Source organism: Mus pahari, chromosome 21 (genome assembly GCF_900095145.1).
Source record: "Mus pahari chromosome 21, PAHARI_EIJ_v1.1, whole genome shotgun sequence".
NCBI lineage: Eukaryota > Metazoa > Chordata > Mammalia > Rodentia > Muridae > Mus > Mus pahari.
In genome coordinates this window covers 44,504,683-44,523,131 of record NC_034610.1, presented here as the reverse complement: position 1 = coordinate 44,523,131, position 18,449 = coordinate 44,504,683, and the positions used below count along the sequence as shown (strand labels likewise).

The window sequence follows — 18,449 nt, the reverse complement described above, 5'->3', positions numbered from 1 at the left end:
GTTTCGATGGTGCCCTGTTAACATTTTATACCAGCACTTGGACTTCAAGCTGTCAAATCAGCACCTACTATACTGTTGGCACCTCTAGTTCTATGAGGAGGTGTGCCTTTACCGTCTGCAGACATATTCACAAAGTATAGACTACATAGAAACAGAAACTGCTGGTAAGTTCTTCAGTTCCCCCACCCCCACCAGTAGATCTGCTTAAGACATAGGCCTTTCTCATTGTAAAATAGTTGGTGATAGATGATTTTGGATTATCCTTCAAGCTGTATGCTTGTAACCATCTGCAGGTTACCAAGTTACTTTTAGGTTCTGGTTAGAGACCATGTTGTAATTAGACAGCCTTATTTCTGCATTGTATTTTTCTTCTTTATACCAATGTAATTTATATGTTTAAAACTTAGGTCTGATCTAACCTGCTATGTTTAAAGCTCACAACTTTAATATTCTTATCCATACCCTTTCATCTCTTTCTGAGACATCCTTACATGCATGTCACATGCATTACATGCATTATAGCAGGCTTGGAAAATACAAAGACTCCTTTTGGGGTTCTGACCTCTTGGAGCTGAACCAGTTACTGCAGGGAGCTAAGCCGCATAGCCCAGGAAGGGACAAGGGATCAGGAACCTGCAGGTGGCAACTGCATTGTTTGAATGTTTTGAAGCCGGTCCCTAAAAGCTGTCTGCAACCCCCTGCAGGGAGTACCATTCCCTTCCTGCTGCCTTCCTGGCCACAGGGCACTGCGCAGCTGAACCTGTGTGTGGCTGCACTGCTACAGGAAAACCACTAGCGCTCCCTGCTACAGCCTGCCTCATGGACTCCATTTATATCTAGCCTTCACATCTTGCTTTATGGTTTCAGTTATCATTACATAAAATATGGAGGCATAATAAATAAAGTGTGTATAATTTTTATTTCACAGCTTAAAAAGCAGATGCATACAAAATTGGAAACTGTTGAGGGTTGGACAGACTGACAGTGTTTGCCCCTCTGCAGATGTTCCTGCCATGCTGCTGTCTGCTTTGGGCTACGTCATTCCTTTCCACTATACTTTAGAAAGCACACATGTAAGCATACAAAGGCCCTGCTGTTTATACTCAAGTTCATCATGTGCATGAAAAATTTCCTTAGTCACTTAATGGTCTGGGCTTTGAAAGCCAAGACTCCATTCTGTGAGAAACAGTAAGTGCTTCAGAATACAGGAAAGCAGTTTTGTCAGGCCTTCATCATCATGGTAGCTTTAATTTATAATTTCTTATAGTAGGGTAAAAATCAATATTTAAAACTTCATCCTACAATCAGTACTACCTGTTATGGTATGTTGGACTGTGAAAGGCAGTCTGTGCTCTGGTTGAGCGAAGCTTACTCCAGAGACCCAGGAGACCCAGTAGAAATTCTACAAGGGACGAACAGTGAGCCACATTCCCAGACACAGGCTCCTGACAACAGCTCCATAATCCTGTGACTATTGCCACGCAGACAATGTCTCAAGCTCCTGGTCTTATGGCTACAGTCAGGTAAGTTCCCACAGTTACAGGCAACAGCATGGTAGCCCAGCCCACTATAAAAGGGGCTGCTTGGCCCCTCCTCTCTCTCTTGCCTCTCTTGCTTTCTCTCTAGCCCTCTTGCTCCCTCTCGCTCCCCCTCCCTTTTTCCCTCTCTCCATGTGGCCACGGCCTGCCTTTACTTCTCTACCTTTTCTCTATCGCTCTGTTTTCTACAATAAAGCTCTGAAACCATTTCTTTTCATCTAGACTCACCATGCTGGAGTGATGGAATGGGCCTTCCCCTAACAGCCTCCTCTAATCTCCCTCAGGAAGGCCTTTTAGTGTTTCCAGCTGCCAGGTTGGACCAAAGACTCTCACACGCGTGGGAACCACCCAGAGCCTTCCCCCCTGCCCCTTCTCCCTTCGGCCCCAGAGCAGACTGAGCTGTGCCCAGTGCCCCCACCCATTCTCAGCTCTTCTATAGTGTCCAGCAATGTTCAAGAGCTAGAACCAGTCGACCCTGGCCTGCCCCCTCTCCATCCCTGCAGACTGGGGTTCCGTGGCTTCCCACAGCCAGACACCCACCCGAGCAGCGTGTGTGGCAGTTCCCTAGCTCCCTGCATCTGCCTGCTTAGAGCCCAGGAGCTCTGGTGGGATGTGGGTCATCGCTCCCACACCCTTTATTTCCCCATAACTGGTACCCGACAATGGTGTAATTTCTTGAAAGGATGAAAATTATAATATCTGAATTGGACTTTTAGTCACATATGGAAGACATTAAATGATACTACGCTGTGGGTATTAAATTTATATCACCTAGGTATTATCCTGTGAAGACATTAGTCAGACAGCCTGAAGTAAAATGGTAGTTTTACCCACAACTCTGTGACCTTAGGAGAGTTACTTCATTCTGTGGTGCCTTGATTTCATCAACTGTTAATAGTCACAATAATGAGATTTTTCTCAAGTATTTGGGAAGTATTCTGTAAGAAAGCACTTGATCTTAGCTATGACTGCCACTGTTCTCAAGAATCCCAAATTTACTAGTGGTACCATCTTATATTTTTATAAAATTTAAGAAATAACTCTTGGGGCTGGAGAGATGACTCAGCGGGTAAGAGCACTGACTGCTCTTCTGAAGGGCCTGAGTTCAAATCCCAGCAACCACATGGTGGCTCACAACCACCAGTAATGAGATCTGACGCCCTCTTTTGGTGTCTGAAGACAGCTATAGTGTACTTATGGATAATAATAAATAAATCTTTTAAAAAAGGAAATAACTCTATTCTGTAAGAATTTTAATTCTTACTGCAAACGTACTGCACAAGCAGTATGCCAAACATAATAGTCCTTTATAAAGACTGTAGGCAATTAGCAACTTGAGAGATGGGGTCTCTTCTAGCACAGGCTAGCCTTGGAAGCTCTATGTACCCTAGAAGTCACGACCCTCCTGTCTCTACCTTCCAAATACTGGGGTTCTGAGCATGCGCCTCCATGCTTGGCTGTAACAGAATTTTATGAACTTAAAGGTGTATATGTCTCTGAACTAAGGGAGAGCATGCCACAGTGTGAAAAAGAAAGCTACCAACGTGACAAACCAGATCACCCATCTATTTCTGAATAGATCTTTTCCAGATCACTGAATCCCACCTCTAAAATCCTTGCAGATTGTCACTGTAGAAATGGCCTTTTCGTTTGACTAAAGGGGGTCTGGTGCTGTAATCACCTCCGTAAACAGCAGGAAGGGCCGGCAGGGAGCAGGTAAACTGAGCCTAATCCTGGGTTTGCAGCTGCTTAGAAAGGTCTGCACTGCCACAGAAAGGGACACTGCCACCTAGTGAGAACTCAGGCTCATTACCTGGGCTTAGCAAACAGATTTGACCCTACTTGACATGCTACATACACAGTCATATATGTCAGCATTCAGGCTAGGTGCTGATGATAAACAAATGAACAAGCCTACATCTTTTCTCCCTACAAGATTAAAAATACCACAGAAATTACATATTCCAGAGAAACTGATACTATAGAGAAATGTTCTACCATTTGAAACCTAATATAGCAGGTCATTTGCTAATACATTTAGAAGGCAAATAAGCGTATAAATTTTGGCTAAGTGATGGTGGTGTATGCCCTTAATCTTAGACAGAGGCAGGTGGACCTTGAGTTCCAGGGTAGCCTGACCCATAGGTGAGTTCCAAGATAGCCAGGGCTACAAAAAGAAACCCTGTCTCAAATAAACAAAACAAAACAAAAATAAACAAAACAAAACACAAACCAAACAAAAAATAGTACTCAGTGGTTCAACTCCCAGACCCTGTAAAACTGTGAAAACACTTATGTCATAAAACGATAGTGAAAAATTTTAAACAGATATATTTATAGTGTTAAGACATAGTGCTATTAGGTACTAATATTCAATTCTTAAATGTGCAAAAACATCCTAGAGACATAAGTAGACAAACACTGTTTAATAACAGAATATTTATTGCTAAAGCCTGGCTTCATAGAGTTAGTTCAGCAGAAACCGTTTCTCTGAGTTGTACTTTGTTGTGGGAACCCTCAATGCACATTATTTGTGGTATGCTGTGACTAAACTTTGTATTACTAGATGATTAACCCTTTCAAAATCAGACAAATAAAACTGCCTTCTGAAAGTAAAAATTATACTTCTTACAAAAAAAAAGCAAAACTTCAGTAGAAAGAGGGACTCAGCGACCACAAGATGAGCATGCGCTCAGCAGGAGAGACCCTTGCTGACTCTCACAGATTCTGCTGGAACTGAAAGAGGGCTGATACATTTAGCTACTGCTGTGGTCTCACTTGTAGCTGATTTAACTTACAAAAAAAAAGACCTTGCTTCTTTTTCCTTGAATATTTCAGAAGCTATTTTAAAAGTAACTTAGCTGTTCTGTTTCTTTTGAACTTTTTATCATTAAAACTCAGTAAAACCACAAGTGTACTTCATTCTCAGAAAACACAGTTTGAGCAAAATATCCATGTGTTAAAAAAATATAGGGCAAAACTATAATAGGTTAATTAAACATTAAAATTTTTAATAAAAATTAATGATTATTTGAACTACTGACTGTAGCCTATATTCAATGAGTAAAACACTCAGAGACTGAAATAACTCTCATTTGTTTTGTACCTAAACCATTAAAAAGAGCTGCACCAAATCCTAGATGTCTTGAAGTTATTTTATTTCTTCCTAAGCTTCCCCTTTTTAAAAATAGGCAACAAAGAGTCTGGAAAATATGTTGAAACATTTTGAGCTTTAAACATTTTGGGGGGCGGGGCGGGCAAGGTTGTATGCATTATAACAAAAATGTTTTAAATGTTACATAAAATAAGTAATTCCATGTTCTGTTATTCTCATATCATCATTTCTGAGATGCTCACTCAAATCCATGCTCCTGCATCTAAGACAATGTGGTTCTAACGTGTGCTAACTGTATGTATTAAATGCTGCAATACAGTTGGCCTGGCATGGCATCCAGGTTAGTAGATAAGTGGAAAAGGCTGAGTAATGGCGTAAAGGGAGAAACATCATCTTCTCAACTCCACAGACAAGAGCTTGTGAGCACGGTAAAGTATGGGTTCCTGTACCATGATTGGCTACTGGTAGATGAGCTTTATAAACACAAGTTTACAAGTTGTGTGGTTCTACTAGAGCGCCTTCACGTCACAAGGCTCCTTCACAGCCACCGTCTCATTCCTTGGAGATCTCGATGAAAGGATGGAGGGTCAGAAGGGCAGGGGCATTAGCCAAGGTCCCGGAAGTGACCACAACAGGAACCTGAGCTCCATGCCACTGTCCAGCTAAAGCCACTTGCTCTTCTGAGTCAGAAAGCCCTTCTAGCAACAGGAAGCTACTGAAGGACAAGACAGAGCAGAACTTAACTAATCTTTGCAGTGAAAATTTCAAAAGTCTAAAAGAAAGCAAATTATAAACTGAATGAAGTTGATTGTGAAATCTCCTGAGAGTCTGAGGCAATAACTGTGCTCTCTTTTCCTGGAGAATAGTTCCAATTGTACAGTAATGGGCCATAATTCTCCTTGTCTATGGGAAAACTAGAACGGGGCAAACAACTGTTTCAGGGTACTCGTTACAATGAGCCAGGACTGGGCACTGACTGAAGAACTCACTCACCCCTCTCAGTAACAGATGCAGTAGCATCTCTGCCAACAACTGCGAGTGAATGGAAATGGCAGTCATTGCCTGGCAATTCTATCACTAGCAACAGCATCTCATAAACTTGAGTATAAGATGCAGAAATCATTTCTTCTCTATAAGGATCATTAAGATAAACCTTTTTCTGCATTCTTTAAGATAATTCAATGGAAAATGTGGAATACATTCTGTACCATGAACAAAACCTTCAGGTTTATGATAGCTCAATTGTCTAATCACATCTATCAGAGCATTGGATAAGCCAACATGTAGTGACTTAATGATTTGAGCTTTGTTATTCCATTGAAGTATTTGCTCATATCTATATTACTATAACATATACAATTATATGTTGACATGTGTATAAATATCATGCATGTATGTTATGCTAGCTTACAAAGATACTGAATCATGTTATGTCATAATCAACTAAAGCAAAGAAACCAATAAAGACCTCATAGTTTGTACAACTAATATATGAAGGTTATAAAATATTGTTTTTGAGAAAGATTGAACTAGAAAAGAAAAATACTAATTTCAGAAAAGAAATCCGTATTTAAAAAACAAGATAAACCCCAATTATTCTCAGAATGCATCCTCATTCCTAAAAAAAGTAGACCCAAAGTCTTTATCATGCTTATTGTCTTTAGAATGGTAGTCACATGTAATCTTTAGAGTTGGAAACATTAGATTTCCTTGCCAGACTCTATTTTCATCACAGTTAAAAATCTGTCTATCTCTTATATTAAATTTTCCTAACTAAAATTTACCAAAGCTATTTGCTTAAAAAAATAAAATCACAGAATAAGAAAGTGGGTTAAACCAGCTTGCTGTCTTGTAATCCTAAAACTCGGGAGCCAGAAACAAGAGGGCTGCCTTAAGTTCAAGGTTCCCTAGACTTATATAATGCATTCAAAGCTAGCCTGAGCACAAAGACCCTGTCTCAAAACAAAACAAAAAGTCAAAACACACAAATAAAACCCTCCAAACCAAACAAATCCCCTAACATACAAATAAGAAAATAATTCACTATCCAACTAAAACATTTTAAAGTTCATATTTTGTGAACCACTTAATTATATGGATTTCATTTATTTATTTTGATTCCAACACAGCACAGTCATGTGTTTTCTTTTTAAGACAGGTTTTTATATAGCCTAAGGTAGGTTTCAAACCAACACACAACAGAAGATAATCTAAACGTCTGACACCCCCGTTTCCACTGTGAGCCTAACTAGTAGGCTTTTACACTAGGTTTACACTAGGCCTACCCTAGATATGCACCACCATATCCAGTTCATGTGGCGTTGGCAATCAAAGGCAAGGCTCCATGCATGCTAGCTAGGTCAGTACTTCATCAAGTGATCTCTAAGGCAGCCTCATTATGTGCACTTTGCTAACATCTAAATTCCATGCTCATCATGGATAGAAAATAATGAAATGTTCAAACATCCTAGTAACAACCTATGTCATCTTTTGGGCTCTTTTATATAATATATTCAAAGAGACTATGTTACTTGAAATAATTATTAATAGATTTTATAGTGCTCCTGATTCCTGGTCCATTATAAATGTAAACATTACTTCATTTACATCAAGTAGTGGACTTACCCTGGAAATCATAAATATAAAGAAGAATCGGCTCACTCTGTCCAAAGGCACAGAATGCAACCATATTCTCCAATGGATGGTAAGAGATGTCTCGGATAGTGGACTTGAATGGCAGGTCAGAATACATTGCCACTTGTTCTCCTGAAGGAAAAGAAAGGCAGCAACTTGTACTACAGCACACACTTCTCATTCCAAGGTTATTCTGTTATCCTCATGAAGATATATGAGGCTTACATTATTTACATGAAACAAATACTTCTAGGTATTTGAGTGCCACTGTGGTGGATAATTATCTGACTCTGCATTCTGCTGGCTTCTTTGTAGGTTTTAGCTCACTCTCTTCAATGTTTTGGGGAACAAAATACATAGGAAGTGTTCTGATAGAAACGGAGAGGTGTGTATGACTGAGAAAACTGTGCAAATCGTAACTAACAAAGAATTTGGCAAAACTGGGGAGGGAGGGATTATAAAACTGGTAATTGAGGAAACTCTCTTGTCAGGGGAGAGTGAGCTAGGGCTCAATTTTTCTACTTTATTTTTTCTCCTGCTAATTGCTTAAAAAGCAGCTAGAAGATGCCACCAGCAGAAGTCATCAGAAGTCCTCTAAGGCATCAGAGACTTTCACAGGAACATTTCGTTACCAATCAAACCATATCACTCATGTTGAAACATGTTTCTACATAGCTACAGCTCAGCTTACAATTTTCTGTATCTTGTGTTACAGTATTCATAAGGTACTTTTCAAGCATCTTCAGTACCTCAGAGGCTTTGAGAAAATAAATCTTGATTATAATGTGAGATTCTAAATTCACAACAATATTCAAGCAATCAAGAACAAATGTAATACATACTTAGACTACAGCTGAATTTTAGCAAAAGCTATCTGTTATGGTCTGTGTAAAATGTCCTTCGTGGGCTCATGTGTTTGCACACTTGGTCTCCGGCTGGTCTTAGGATATGATCCTTCCTGGAGGTGGAGGAGTACATCACTAAAGGTGGGCCTTCAAGTTTTCTAGTGGTCCTATGCCTGCGTGTTTGTGTGTGCATGTGTGCATGCATGTATGTATGTGTATGTATGTGTGTGCGTGCGTGTGCGTGTCTACAGACTCACTGGTCTAAGAGTTCCTGGTGCTCTTCTCCCATTTTGCCACAGGAATCTGGGACAAAGTAGGTGTCACGGCTTCTTGGTGTCCATGTTTCTGGAGGTTCAAACTCACATCCCCACACTTACTTGGCAAACGGTTATTTTCTTGACTAAAACTGTCTCCTCAGTCCCACTCTGCTTTCAAATTGCCAATACGATATCAGCTTCTTGCTACTGCCACCATGCGCCCCTTGCCATGATGGAGTATATCCCTGGAACGCTAAGAAAAAGTATGCCCTTCCTTCCTTAAACTGCAGCTTGTCAAGTCTTTTGTCAGAGCAACAAGGAAAGTGACTAGTACACTACCCGATTTTAAAACACGTAGTTAAAAACACAGCGTCAGAATTTTTCTAAAAATGCCAAAAGTCGTAGTTGTTACACACGCTGAACTTTCCAACCCATTCACCAAGGACTTTTCACAGTCAATGACACTTGCCTGTCTCTGGGTTCCAAACGTACACCATCCCATCCTCACTCCCAGAAAAGAGCAGAGTCCCGCACGGCGCCAGGGTGCTGTGGATCTTCTCACGGTAGTTTGCTGCACCCACAAATTTCCTGGCTGCCAATCTATAAACAAAACAAAACAAAACAAATGCAAATACAACCCAACGTAACTACTTGAAAGACTAGAGGGAAAGAAATGTTATGTTTGGATTTGAGTTAGTAACTATGGCTTTGAGAGTATATGATATGGCAAACACTCTGCGGTGGATAGAAAACAGACAAGGGTTGACTCCATGCTTCTTTCTCATTTATGTGATGCACTCTTTCCTCTGCTGAACTATAATAATAACTATTGTTATTGCTATAAAATAAATAACTGGTCATATAAAATTAACATGTAGACTTTCTCATTTACCAACAGCTGACACTGTCTCAGCGCTCACAAGCTTTAAGGTAAGAGACCAGATACACTGCTCTGTAACCTGCTTTTCCACTCAACCAAAAAGTCATCAACGGTGGGTTTCTGTGTCAGATAACACAGAATACACTTTAATTTCAATGGGATCATGTCACTGTCTAACTATATCTTATGAAATGTTCTATTGTCAGACAACATTTAATGTATATCTTACTTTCTCCTACCAATCTTGGTGTGTGTGTGTGTGTGTGTGTGTGTGTGTGTGTGTGTGTGTGTGTGTATTAAAATTTTTGGTTTAGATTTCCAGACGTTTAGTTACTGAGTAAAACATTTATGGAGTCCTTACTTTTATTGTTGTAAGCATTCTGCTTACTAACCAGCTGATCCCTCCACAAACCCCTTATGGATACAGTGTATTACTTCTCCCATCTGTGCAAAGGGGAGGGGTAGAAAAAGCAGCATTTGACTGTCTAAGCAGCCCTCCTCTGGAGCCCAAGTATGATCTTATAGGGCTTAAAAAGGGAATAACTTGGCCACCTTATGTAGCCTTAGTTTCTCTTTTAAAAACTTCCCTCCTGGTATTCCTTGTCAAGAAACCTATGCTCAGGCTGCCTACTGTCTTGAACACTTATCCCACTCAGAGTTTTATTTCATTTTCTACTCTCCTGAAAACCTCCTCCATCTTACCCAAAGTCTATCCATCCTTCAAGACGGATTCAAATGCCAGTATTTCAACAGAACCTTTAATAGAATTATAACTGTCAGTTTTCTTGTTGCTGTCATATAGATAGTAATTATGCCATGCATTTATATTTATTAAGATGCACATGCTGAGAGATGGCTTATCTACCTGGCTTGCCATGGGTACTATGCAGAAAAGAGGCTATTCAGATTCTAGTACTAGATCTCATGTTTTCATCTAAACGTTTGCTGTTGTTCTGGGAGAGGTAATGAGGAGATGACAGACTTCAGATGCGGTGATTCTGCTATCACTTTCCCACAGAACGCATGCTGGGGTCTTGAGCTATTATAGAAACACTGAAGGGCTAATGGCACAAAAAAGACATGTACAGAATCAGTCATACAGACTTATGTGTGAACTTCTAAATACAATAGGAAACCCAGGAAATAGTTTCCCTTGTTTCACATGGAGTTGTAACACCAACAAAAAGTATACTTCAGCAATGCACACTGCCTTTGCCAAACTCTGCTTGCCTTCTATAGTAAGGGATTTCCCACCCTTTCCTTTGTTAAAGTAAAAGACAAAGATGCATTAGCCAAGAAACGCCTCCTTCAGTTATTCATACTGTAGTCTAGGCCGGTGCCAAAGCCTGAGTGTCTGCTTTTCATTGTGAAAATAGAAACCACTGATTCATTTCAGCCTCAGAGCTACTTAAATAGTGTCAAGTATATCTCTGTTGTGGGCTGTCCTAGCCCCCCACATAGCATGCACCCCTGATTGTCACTCATCAGATGTAAGAAGCAACTGAAAGATCTCTACAGATGGTGTGCCTAGTCACACAGCCTACTCAAACATGGCTGCATTTTATAAGCATAAAAGCACCACCTGAAGTTCTTATCCTGTTCCTACTTACATTCGCAGATCCATAATCCTCAGTGTACTGTCTTTGGTGTGGATTAATAAACGCTTTCCATTGGGATGAACCTCCAGGTAACTTATTGGAACTCCCCTGAATTCAGTTTCCTTTATTTCCTAAAATGGTGAGGGAAAAAAAGTTCAAACTGCTGCCTCTGGCATGTTCAGTGTTACATGTTACACCATTTATAGAGGACAAATTAATTTTAAAATGTTGCTTCTAGTTGAGAACAGTACCCTACCTATACAATACCAGCACTTGGGAAGTTGAAGCAGGATTGCCATGAATTTGAGACACACAGTAAGTTTCAGGTTACCATGGGCAACAATATACCAGCATTTCTCAACAAAATAAAATGTAAAATGATCCAAAAATTTCAATTCTACTACACTGAATATTTTAACATTATTAGCAAGAAGAAGTTTTAGCAACTTCAATTTAGATTTAAAAAATAAAAATGGCAAATTGTAGCTGTGTTATTTAGTGTTATATTTAATTATGGTGTTTTGTGTATTATTCACTTTCTTAAATTATAGCAACTCTTAAAAAGAAGTACTTCACATACATCTTCTCACATTGCCCTGTCTGTTTATATCATGTTAGAAAAACCTTCATATTTTATAAATTCAAAACTGACTCAACAAGTTTTTGTCAGAGTTGACTCTTTCCTCATAAACTTCCATTTGCCTTCAGAATGTGTGCTCCAGGAATAATATCTGCATTACCCTACTTAGATTATAATCATTTTTGGAATGTTTGACTCCACTCCTTGCCACCTTTTTACAGTTATTTGCAGCAGCTAGTGAGGATAAGTAACTCACAGTGTCATTAAGATACCAGCACTGAGAATCAATCTGCAGGAGCCTCGAGTGAGAACTACCCGTACACAATGCAATAAAATCAACTTATATTGGATAAAATACACTTAGGCAAGACCAGAAACTATACAGCTGTTAGCAACAGAGGGGACACTGCTGAGCATTGGCCTTTACAATATTTGGGGGAAGACAGGTCGATACCAAAAACTTAGGCCACAAAAATATACATAAAGTGGAGTTCATTAAACTAAAAGGCGGCTAGACTAGAGACTAAGCCACAGCTCAATGGACTACAGTGGGTTCATTTAGAAAGTCATTTGCACAGCAGACTACAGGGGGCGCATGGGAAAGCAATCTGCACAGTGGACTACAGGGGGTGCACTGGGAAAGCAATCTGCACAGCGGACTACAGGGGGCGCACTGGGAAAGCAATCTGCACAGTGAACTACAGGGGGCGCACTGAGAAAGCAATCTGCACAGTGGACTACAGGGGGCGCACTGGGAAAGCAATCTGCATCTCATCTACCCAATAAGAGATCAATCCCTAAACACACAAGCTCAGCACCAGGAAAACAAATAATGTGGCTAAAAAATTGGGGAAAAGACTGAATAGACAGCTCCACAAAGGACAATAAAGTGGCTGAAGATACATGAACATTTGTTCAACATCACTAGGCATTAAGGAATGCACCCATTCACCCCCATCTCTTCTCTTTCCTCTCTAATATTACTCATCCCCTCAAACAAAAAGATTTCTATTTGCCACAGCAGGGATGATCCTGGAAGACATATTAAATACTTATTTGTGGAATCTAAGAGTTAAATGTATACGAAACTCTGAGTTGTGGGGGAAAACAGGAAGCTGAAGGTTAGAACACACCGTCAGCATGCAATACGAAGTCTACATGTAATGAAATTGTACTGAACCCCACAAACTATACAGAGTTCAGCTTCTCTTGTCACAACCAACCAAAAGGGCAATGTAACATGACGTGAAGGTAACTTGACTCACTTCAGTAACATTTTACTAAATATGTGTGTGTTCACAACCACACTATAACCTTTAATGGACACAATAAAACTTTTAAAACGTGATTACTGTTGATCCCTTTTGGGATTGTCACAAAGGAGAAAAACCTGAAAATCTAAAAAGCCTTAGGTGTCAGTGATACTAGGGCCTTGCTGAGCAGAGCTGTCTCCCAAATAACCTGGGTAAAGTCCAAAGAGTCTAAGGAGAATCCCTTAACCCAGGGCAAGACTCTGAATCAGCCCCCTCACCTGAGCTTCCGAGTTTTCATCTAGAGGTTTCCTCTGCAGACCGAGGCCTAGGCTGACTGACAGAGCCCTGCAGCAGCGGGCAAGCGGACCCAGGCCTAACATTAGTTCCAGGTATAAACTACAGCAGTAGATTGCAACAGGCAACAAAAGCTCAATCTTACCAATTCATTAACACTACAAAAAACTATAAAAATAAAACTGCAGAATTGCTTATGGACCATAATACCCTATCCCAGAAGGAATTCGTCCTTGTTTCTCTCTCTCTCATTAGGCAACTCAGATGGAGCAGTTACTTTGATTAAATAACAACCCCCACCGTATCCACATTACTCTGACACAGCACAGACGCTGTTGTTAGTGAATGGACCAGATTGAGGAGAATACGCAGGATACACATAGTTACAGGTGGTGATGGGATATATGTGTTATTTTAGTGTGAGTGTCAGCTGCTGCCATGCTACAGATTGGGCCTCAGAAGAGCACAAATGAGGTGAGGTTGTAGCTTAGTGGAGAGTCATTGCCTACCAATGGTCCAGGGCCTAAAAGAACAAAGAGTAAAGTGTGGCCCCACTGAAAATGGTGAGCTGACAGCAGTCCCTCTCAGAATCACTAACGCCCGACTGTGGTCAGCAGGAGGGTATGAGGTGGGCTTCTGGACTGAGAAAAGCTTAAGTTTTCAAAGGACAGACTCGGATGTCCTTATGGTCTTTTAAACATCAGTCCTGTGGTCGATTCTCCTGCAGTTCCTCCATGAAGCCTTGAGGTATGAAATGTGGTTCTGTACCTTATTTATCGTCCAGTGGCGCACGGAGTGCTGCACGTCAGTCACTTTGACGTACGTGTCCCAGACAACGATGACCCCGATGCAGTCTCCTGAGTACATGTGGTGACCTGGTAAAAACAGCAAGTACTCATTCAAGAATGCACACAAGTCACACACATATACTCTCTCTCTCTCTCTCTCTCTCTCTCTCTCTCTCTCTCTCTCTCTCTCACACACACACACACACACACACACACATATGGTATGACGTTGGGGGAAGCCACAACCCAGGCAGTCAAAGCACTGAATTGTCAATGAAGGGTTTTTCAATTTGGAAGTTAAAAAGTAAAATGCACACTATATTCCAATTATCTTTAAGTAAATTATTCACCTTAAAAAGCATTTTGGATAACATTTTCATTTGTCATGTATCTGAATGTAAAAGGAAATGAGCAATGTAGTCTGCATGTCTAGCACCCATACACTCATATTCCAAATTATTTGAAGTACCCAACGTGTATCTGTATCTATTATTATTAGCCTCTGTAATTGTTTATACTCCAAGAAAATACATGCTCTAATATACATAGTAAACACAGTCATAGTGGCTATTAAACTTGAAATGATCAGAGAATTAAGAAAAAGCATAAGTAATGAGTTTTTAAAAACTGAATGGGACCCAGAAAACATACAGGTTCAACCTAAAGGCCATGTGAGAGTGCACTACACATCACTGCCATGTGAGAGTGCACTACACATCACTGCTAACAAATCCAGCCTTTAGAACTGTGGATTTAACAGTTTACAAATGAGCTTCCACAGCTGCTGAGTGCTGCCATGTATTAGAATGCTTGTTCGAACTCTGAGAAAGACAAAAGGAAAGTACATTCTTCATTTGTTAGAATCTCTAAAGTTGAAGTAACTAGATTGCAGTATTATTTTTCTCTAAATATTATTTTAGATACTTATAACTGCAGCTGCCATGTCTAATCTCTGAAATAATAAAAATGACAGTTAATAGATGAATTTCTTTATATTCTTACCCAATAAACATCTGTTTTATTTTAGAATGTCACTTGTATTATTTAAATGTTGGGATCCTTTGATTATTTGTAAAGTCCCTTCTGTATGTATTTTTAAAACTCCTGTCACTATATCCAGCATGTGTATTTACATTCTTTTGAGACTTTCCCCATCCCTTTTGTTTTTGTACATCGTTATTAATATGTTCTCAAAGTAAATTACTAAAAGCAATAATTACCAATGCACATAAATGTACTTATGAAATGCAGCCCATGAGAGCTTAGAGCAAAGGACGGCGACTGACCACAAACACCAGGGACTTCAAACTTTACAGTTAACAGAGCACTCCCACTGTCAGATCTAGCCCATTGCTTCAAACTACGAATAACTTTAAATATCACAAATATGAATACAGCAAACCTCCCACAAGCACCAACTACTAGGGAAAGGTGAGTGCTCTTGGTTTGCACACGCTCTGTGATATACCTTCATCGTCAAAACAGATGGAGTTGACAAAGCTCTTGTGCACGTCCAACTGGCGCACTAATATGGCAGTATCCTCCCTTGCGTCAATCTTCCAAATCCTTATCATAGAGTCGTAGCATCCTGTAACCACCAGCTCTCGTGTGGCTGGGTGGAATTTAGCCGTGTAGACAAAGGAGGGGTGAGGCAAGACTCTGAACGTGCTTGTGCTGTTGATTTCATTCTTCCAAACCCTGGAGAAGGAGAGAAAGCAGCAGACTAAAGTCCAGAGTGTTCTCTAACCATCTTTAGGAGAATATAGCCAATAAACCCTAGGTAAGCAAATGCCAAGGTGAACTGATGTACTTATAAAACCATGATAATGATCGCATAGGAGATGGTATTGGATTATTTTTCTTTTACAAAACCATTTCTCATGAAATAGATTTTATCTATAACTGTAATTTATACTGTAAAACTAAAACTTATTTGTATTTGGACATAATCTACTTTTAAAACTATTTTTGATATTGATCAAATAGACCGTGAATAGTTGATAAAATGCTATTTAGCATAATCTATATTACAAAGTAGGGCTGGGTGGGGGGCTGGAGAGATGGCTAGGCTACAAGCACTGGCTGCTCTTGCCGAAGACCCAAGCTAGGTTCTCAGAGCCGCACGGTGGCTCATAACCATCTTCAATTCCAGTTCCAGGGGATCCAAGAATCCTTCTCTGACCTCTGCAGGCACCAGGCCTACATGTGGTGAACATACACACACATTCAGGTAAAACACTCAAACACATAATTAAACATACCCATACAGAAATAAATAACTTTAAAAGACCTGATGAAACTTTTCATGATTTTTCTACTAGACTGTATGGACTGGTTCTGAAAATGTTTCCTGGTGGAGGCCAAGAGGATTAGAGAGTCTAATAACTTTTTATTTGTATTTCAAAGTCTAAATAATTAATATACATGTAGGTCCTAAACAATTAGAGATCACAATTAAACAATTGATTCCCTTTTTAAAAATTCTATATGCCCATGTGCACACACGTGGAGACCAAAGCATGACACTGATGCCTGCCTTCCTCAATCTATGAACTCTGTCTTCTGAGATAGACGCTCACTGATGGTCTAGAAAGATTGTCCAGAAAACTCCAGACACCCTTCTGTCCTCTGTTCCTGCAGTGTGTGCTGCTGTGCCTGGCTTTTGTAGAAAGGTCTGGGGATCTGAACTCAGAACCTTGTGTTTGTGCTTTCATGCATATCCTGCTCTATTTGATTAAAAGAATTATTATTTTGGTAGAGAAGAAGTTTTTCATATATTAAGCACTATCTTTATGCTTAACCACTCCATTTCTTTTTCAAATGTCTGGTGCATGTGTAAAACAGGTGAAATCAGGCAATGTATACTAGCTCTGTAACTATAGGCCAAGGGGTACTTTATATGATGGATTAGGTTACTAAAATCAAAAGAATATATTTGTATTGGTAATTTATTGTTGATTTATAAATTACTGCCTAAGACTTATGTACCAAATTCTAAATAAAAGAAAAAATATAGTCAGCTATTCAATAGAGACATTTTGAGTTTTCTCAGCAGCTGATTAAAATATATGTTGATTACTAAAATAACAAGCTAATATAAAAGACAGATTTTGATGAACATATGCTACATGAGATAGAACTGAAATGAAGATAACAAAATTGCTAGTTTGAAAGGAAAAAAAAAGATGTAACTAGAGTTTAAATCTTAGCTTTTAAGGCATTCTATTGAGTCCCATGTGCTGGCCACGCCTACAACCCCTGTACACAGGAGGCAGCAGCAGAAAGAGGGCACATTTGAGGTTAGCCTGGGCTACAAGGAAGACGGTGGGAAAAACTTGAATAAACGGACAATAAATGAAATATTGTATTGTGAAACATAATAAATTGAAAGGAGATAACCCTGACCTTGTGAAAACACAAATATTTACAATTTATAATGCTCTAGGGTGCTTAACTGAGCACCTACTTGGTTTACTCTGACCAATGGATTTAAGCCCCTATGTCAAGCCTATAAAGAAGACAGAATCCTCACATACATGTAGGACAAACCTCAAACATTTAGCCTTCTTGCAAGATATTAATTAGCAGTTTACATACAATCATTTAAAAACAGCAAGCACCAGAAATGATATATATTACACAAATAAAAGATATGACTTGCCACAAGTTTTACTGTTGTTAACCTGTCAGTCTGCACGGTGCACAGCTATGATGGCAGGGGCATATGTGTCTCTTTATATTCTTGTACCTTTCCTTGATGGCAAACAGCATGCGTGGGAAGTTCTTCCTGACTGTATACTGACCTGGCAGTGCCGTCAGAGGATGAAGTAACGAGATAGCGGTCGTCTTTTGACCAGTCGAGATCATAAATGATATTGAGGTGGCCACACAATTCTCTCATAAAACGTCCAGAAGGAATTTCATATACTAATAAAAATATTTAAAAATTAAATATCTAAGAGATCTTTAATTCAACAAATATATAAACACACAACTTATAGTAATTTAGACAAAAATTAAGTACTATCTTTAAAATTAAAGCCAAAAATATTTGTAATATTGACATAATTTCAAAATACACCCAAGAACTGTTTTTCATTAGCTTTAATTTCAAGTTTACACAACATTTTATATGTGCTATATGTTGACAATATTCTTTAATGTACTCTCAGTTGCTCACATTGTGAGAACCCCAAAAGAACTTTCCATAATTTATTAGCAAGAAATAAATAAAAATTTATATTGTACTTCATTTTAAGTACTTAACAACTTAACATGTTGGTGGTTCATGAATACGGTATTACTTCCTTCTAAAAAAAATCAAATTCCAAGAAGTTCTCGATGTAATGAGAAAGGTAACTGTTTCATTGTGAGGAAGAGCATAGTGGGGTGTGCAGGGAGTGAACTCGACAGACAGACAGACAGACAGACAGACAGACAACATGGTGAACAGTATTAGGGCTCAAGAAAGTGTGTAGGATGGCTAATAAGAACAGGGCCAAGTCTCTACTCCCACCTAGTGGTAATATCAACCGCACTTTAACCAAGTGAGGACTTTGGGAATCTAGTCCCCTGTAAGAGGGAAGAGAAACCAACAGAACTCTACCTGGCAATGCTCTCTCTCTCTCTCTCTCTCTCTCTCTCTCTCTCTCTCTCTCTCTCTCTCT

At 39.5% G+C, this 18,449-nt stretch overlaps 1 protein-coding gene across 5 annotated transcripts in view; it reads right to left on the bottom strand.

Annotated features, from left to right (window-relative positions):
* Nucleotides 1-18,449, bottom strand: part of Ahi1 (Abelson helper integration site 1) — a 129,036-nt gene that overhangs the window by 87,718 nt on the left and 22,869 nt on the right. For all 5 annotated transcript variants that reach the window (XM_021221070.2, XM_029532960.1, XM_029532962.1 and 2 more), the window contains 6 exons: nt 17,586-17,709; nt 15,251-15,480; nt 13,763-13,869; nt 10,880-10,998; nt 8,859-8,989; nt 7,279-7,419 (listed from right to left, as the gene is read on the bottom strand). In XM_021221070.2, coding sequence (XP_021076729.1) covers nt 7,279-7,419; nt 8,859-8,989; nt 10,880-10,998; nt 13,763-13,869; nt 15,251-15,480; nt 17,586-17,709 — 852 coding nt within the window. The remainder of the gene's footprint in view (nt 1-7,278; nt 7,420-8,858; nt 8,990-10,879; nt 10,999-13,762; nt 13,870-15,250; nt 15,481-17,585; nt 17,710-18,449) is intronic.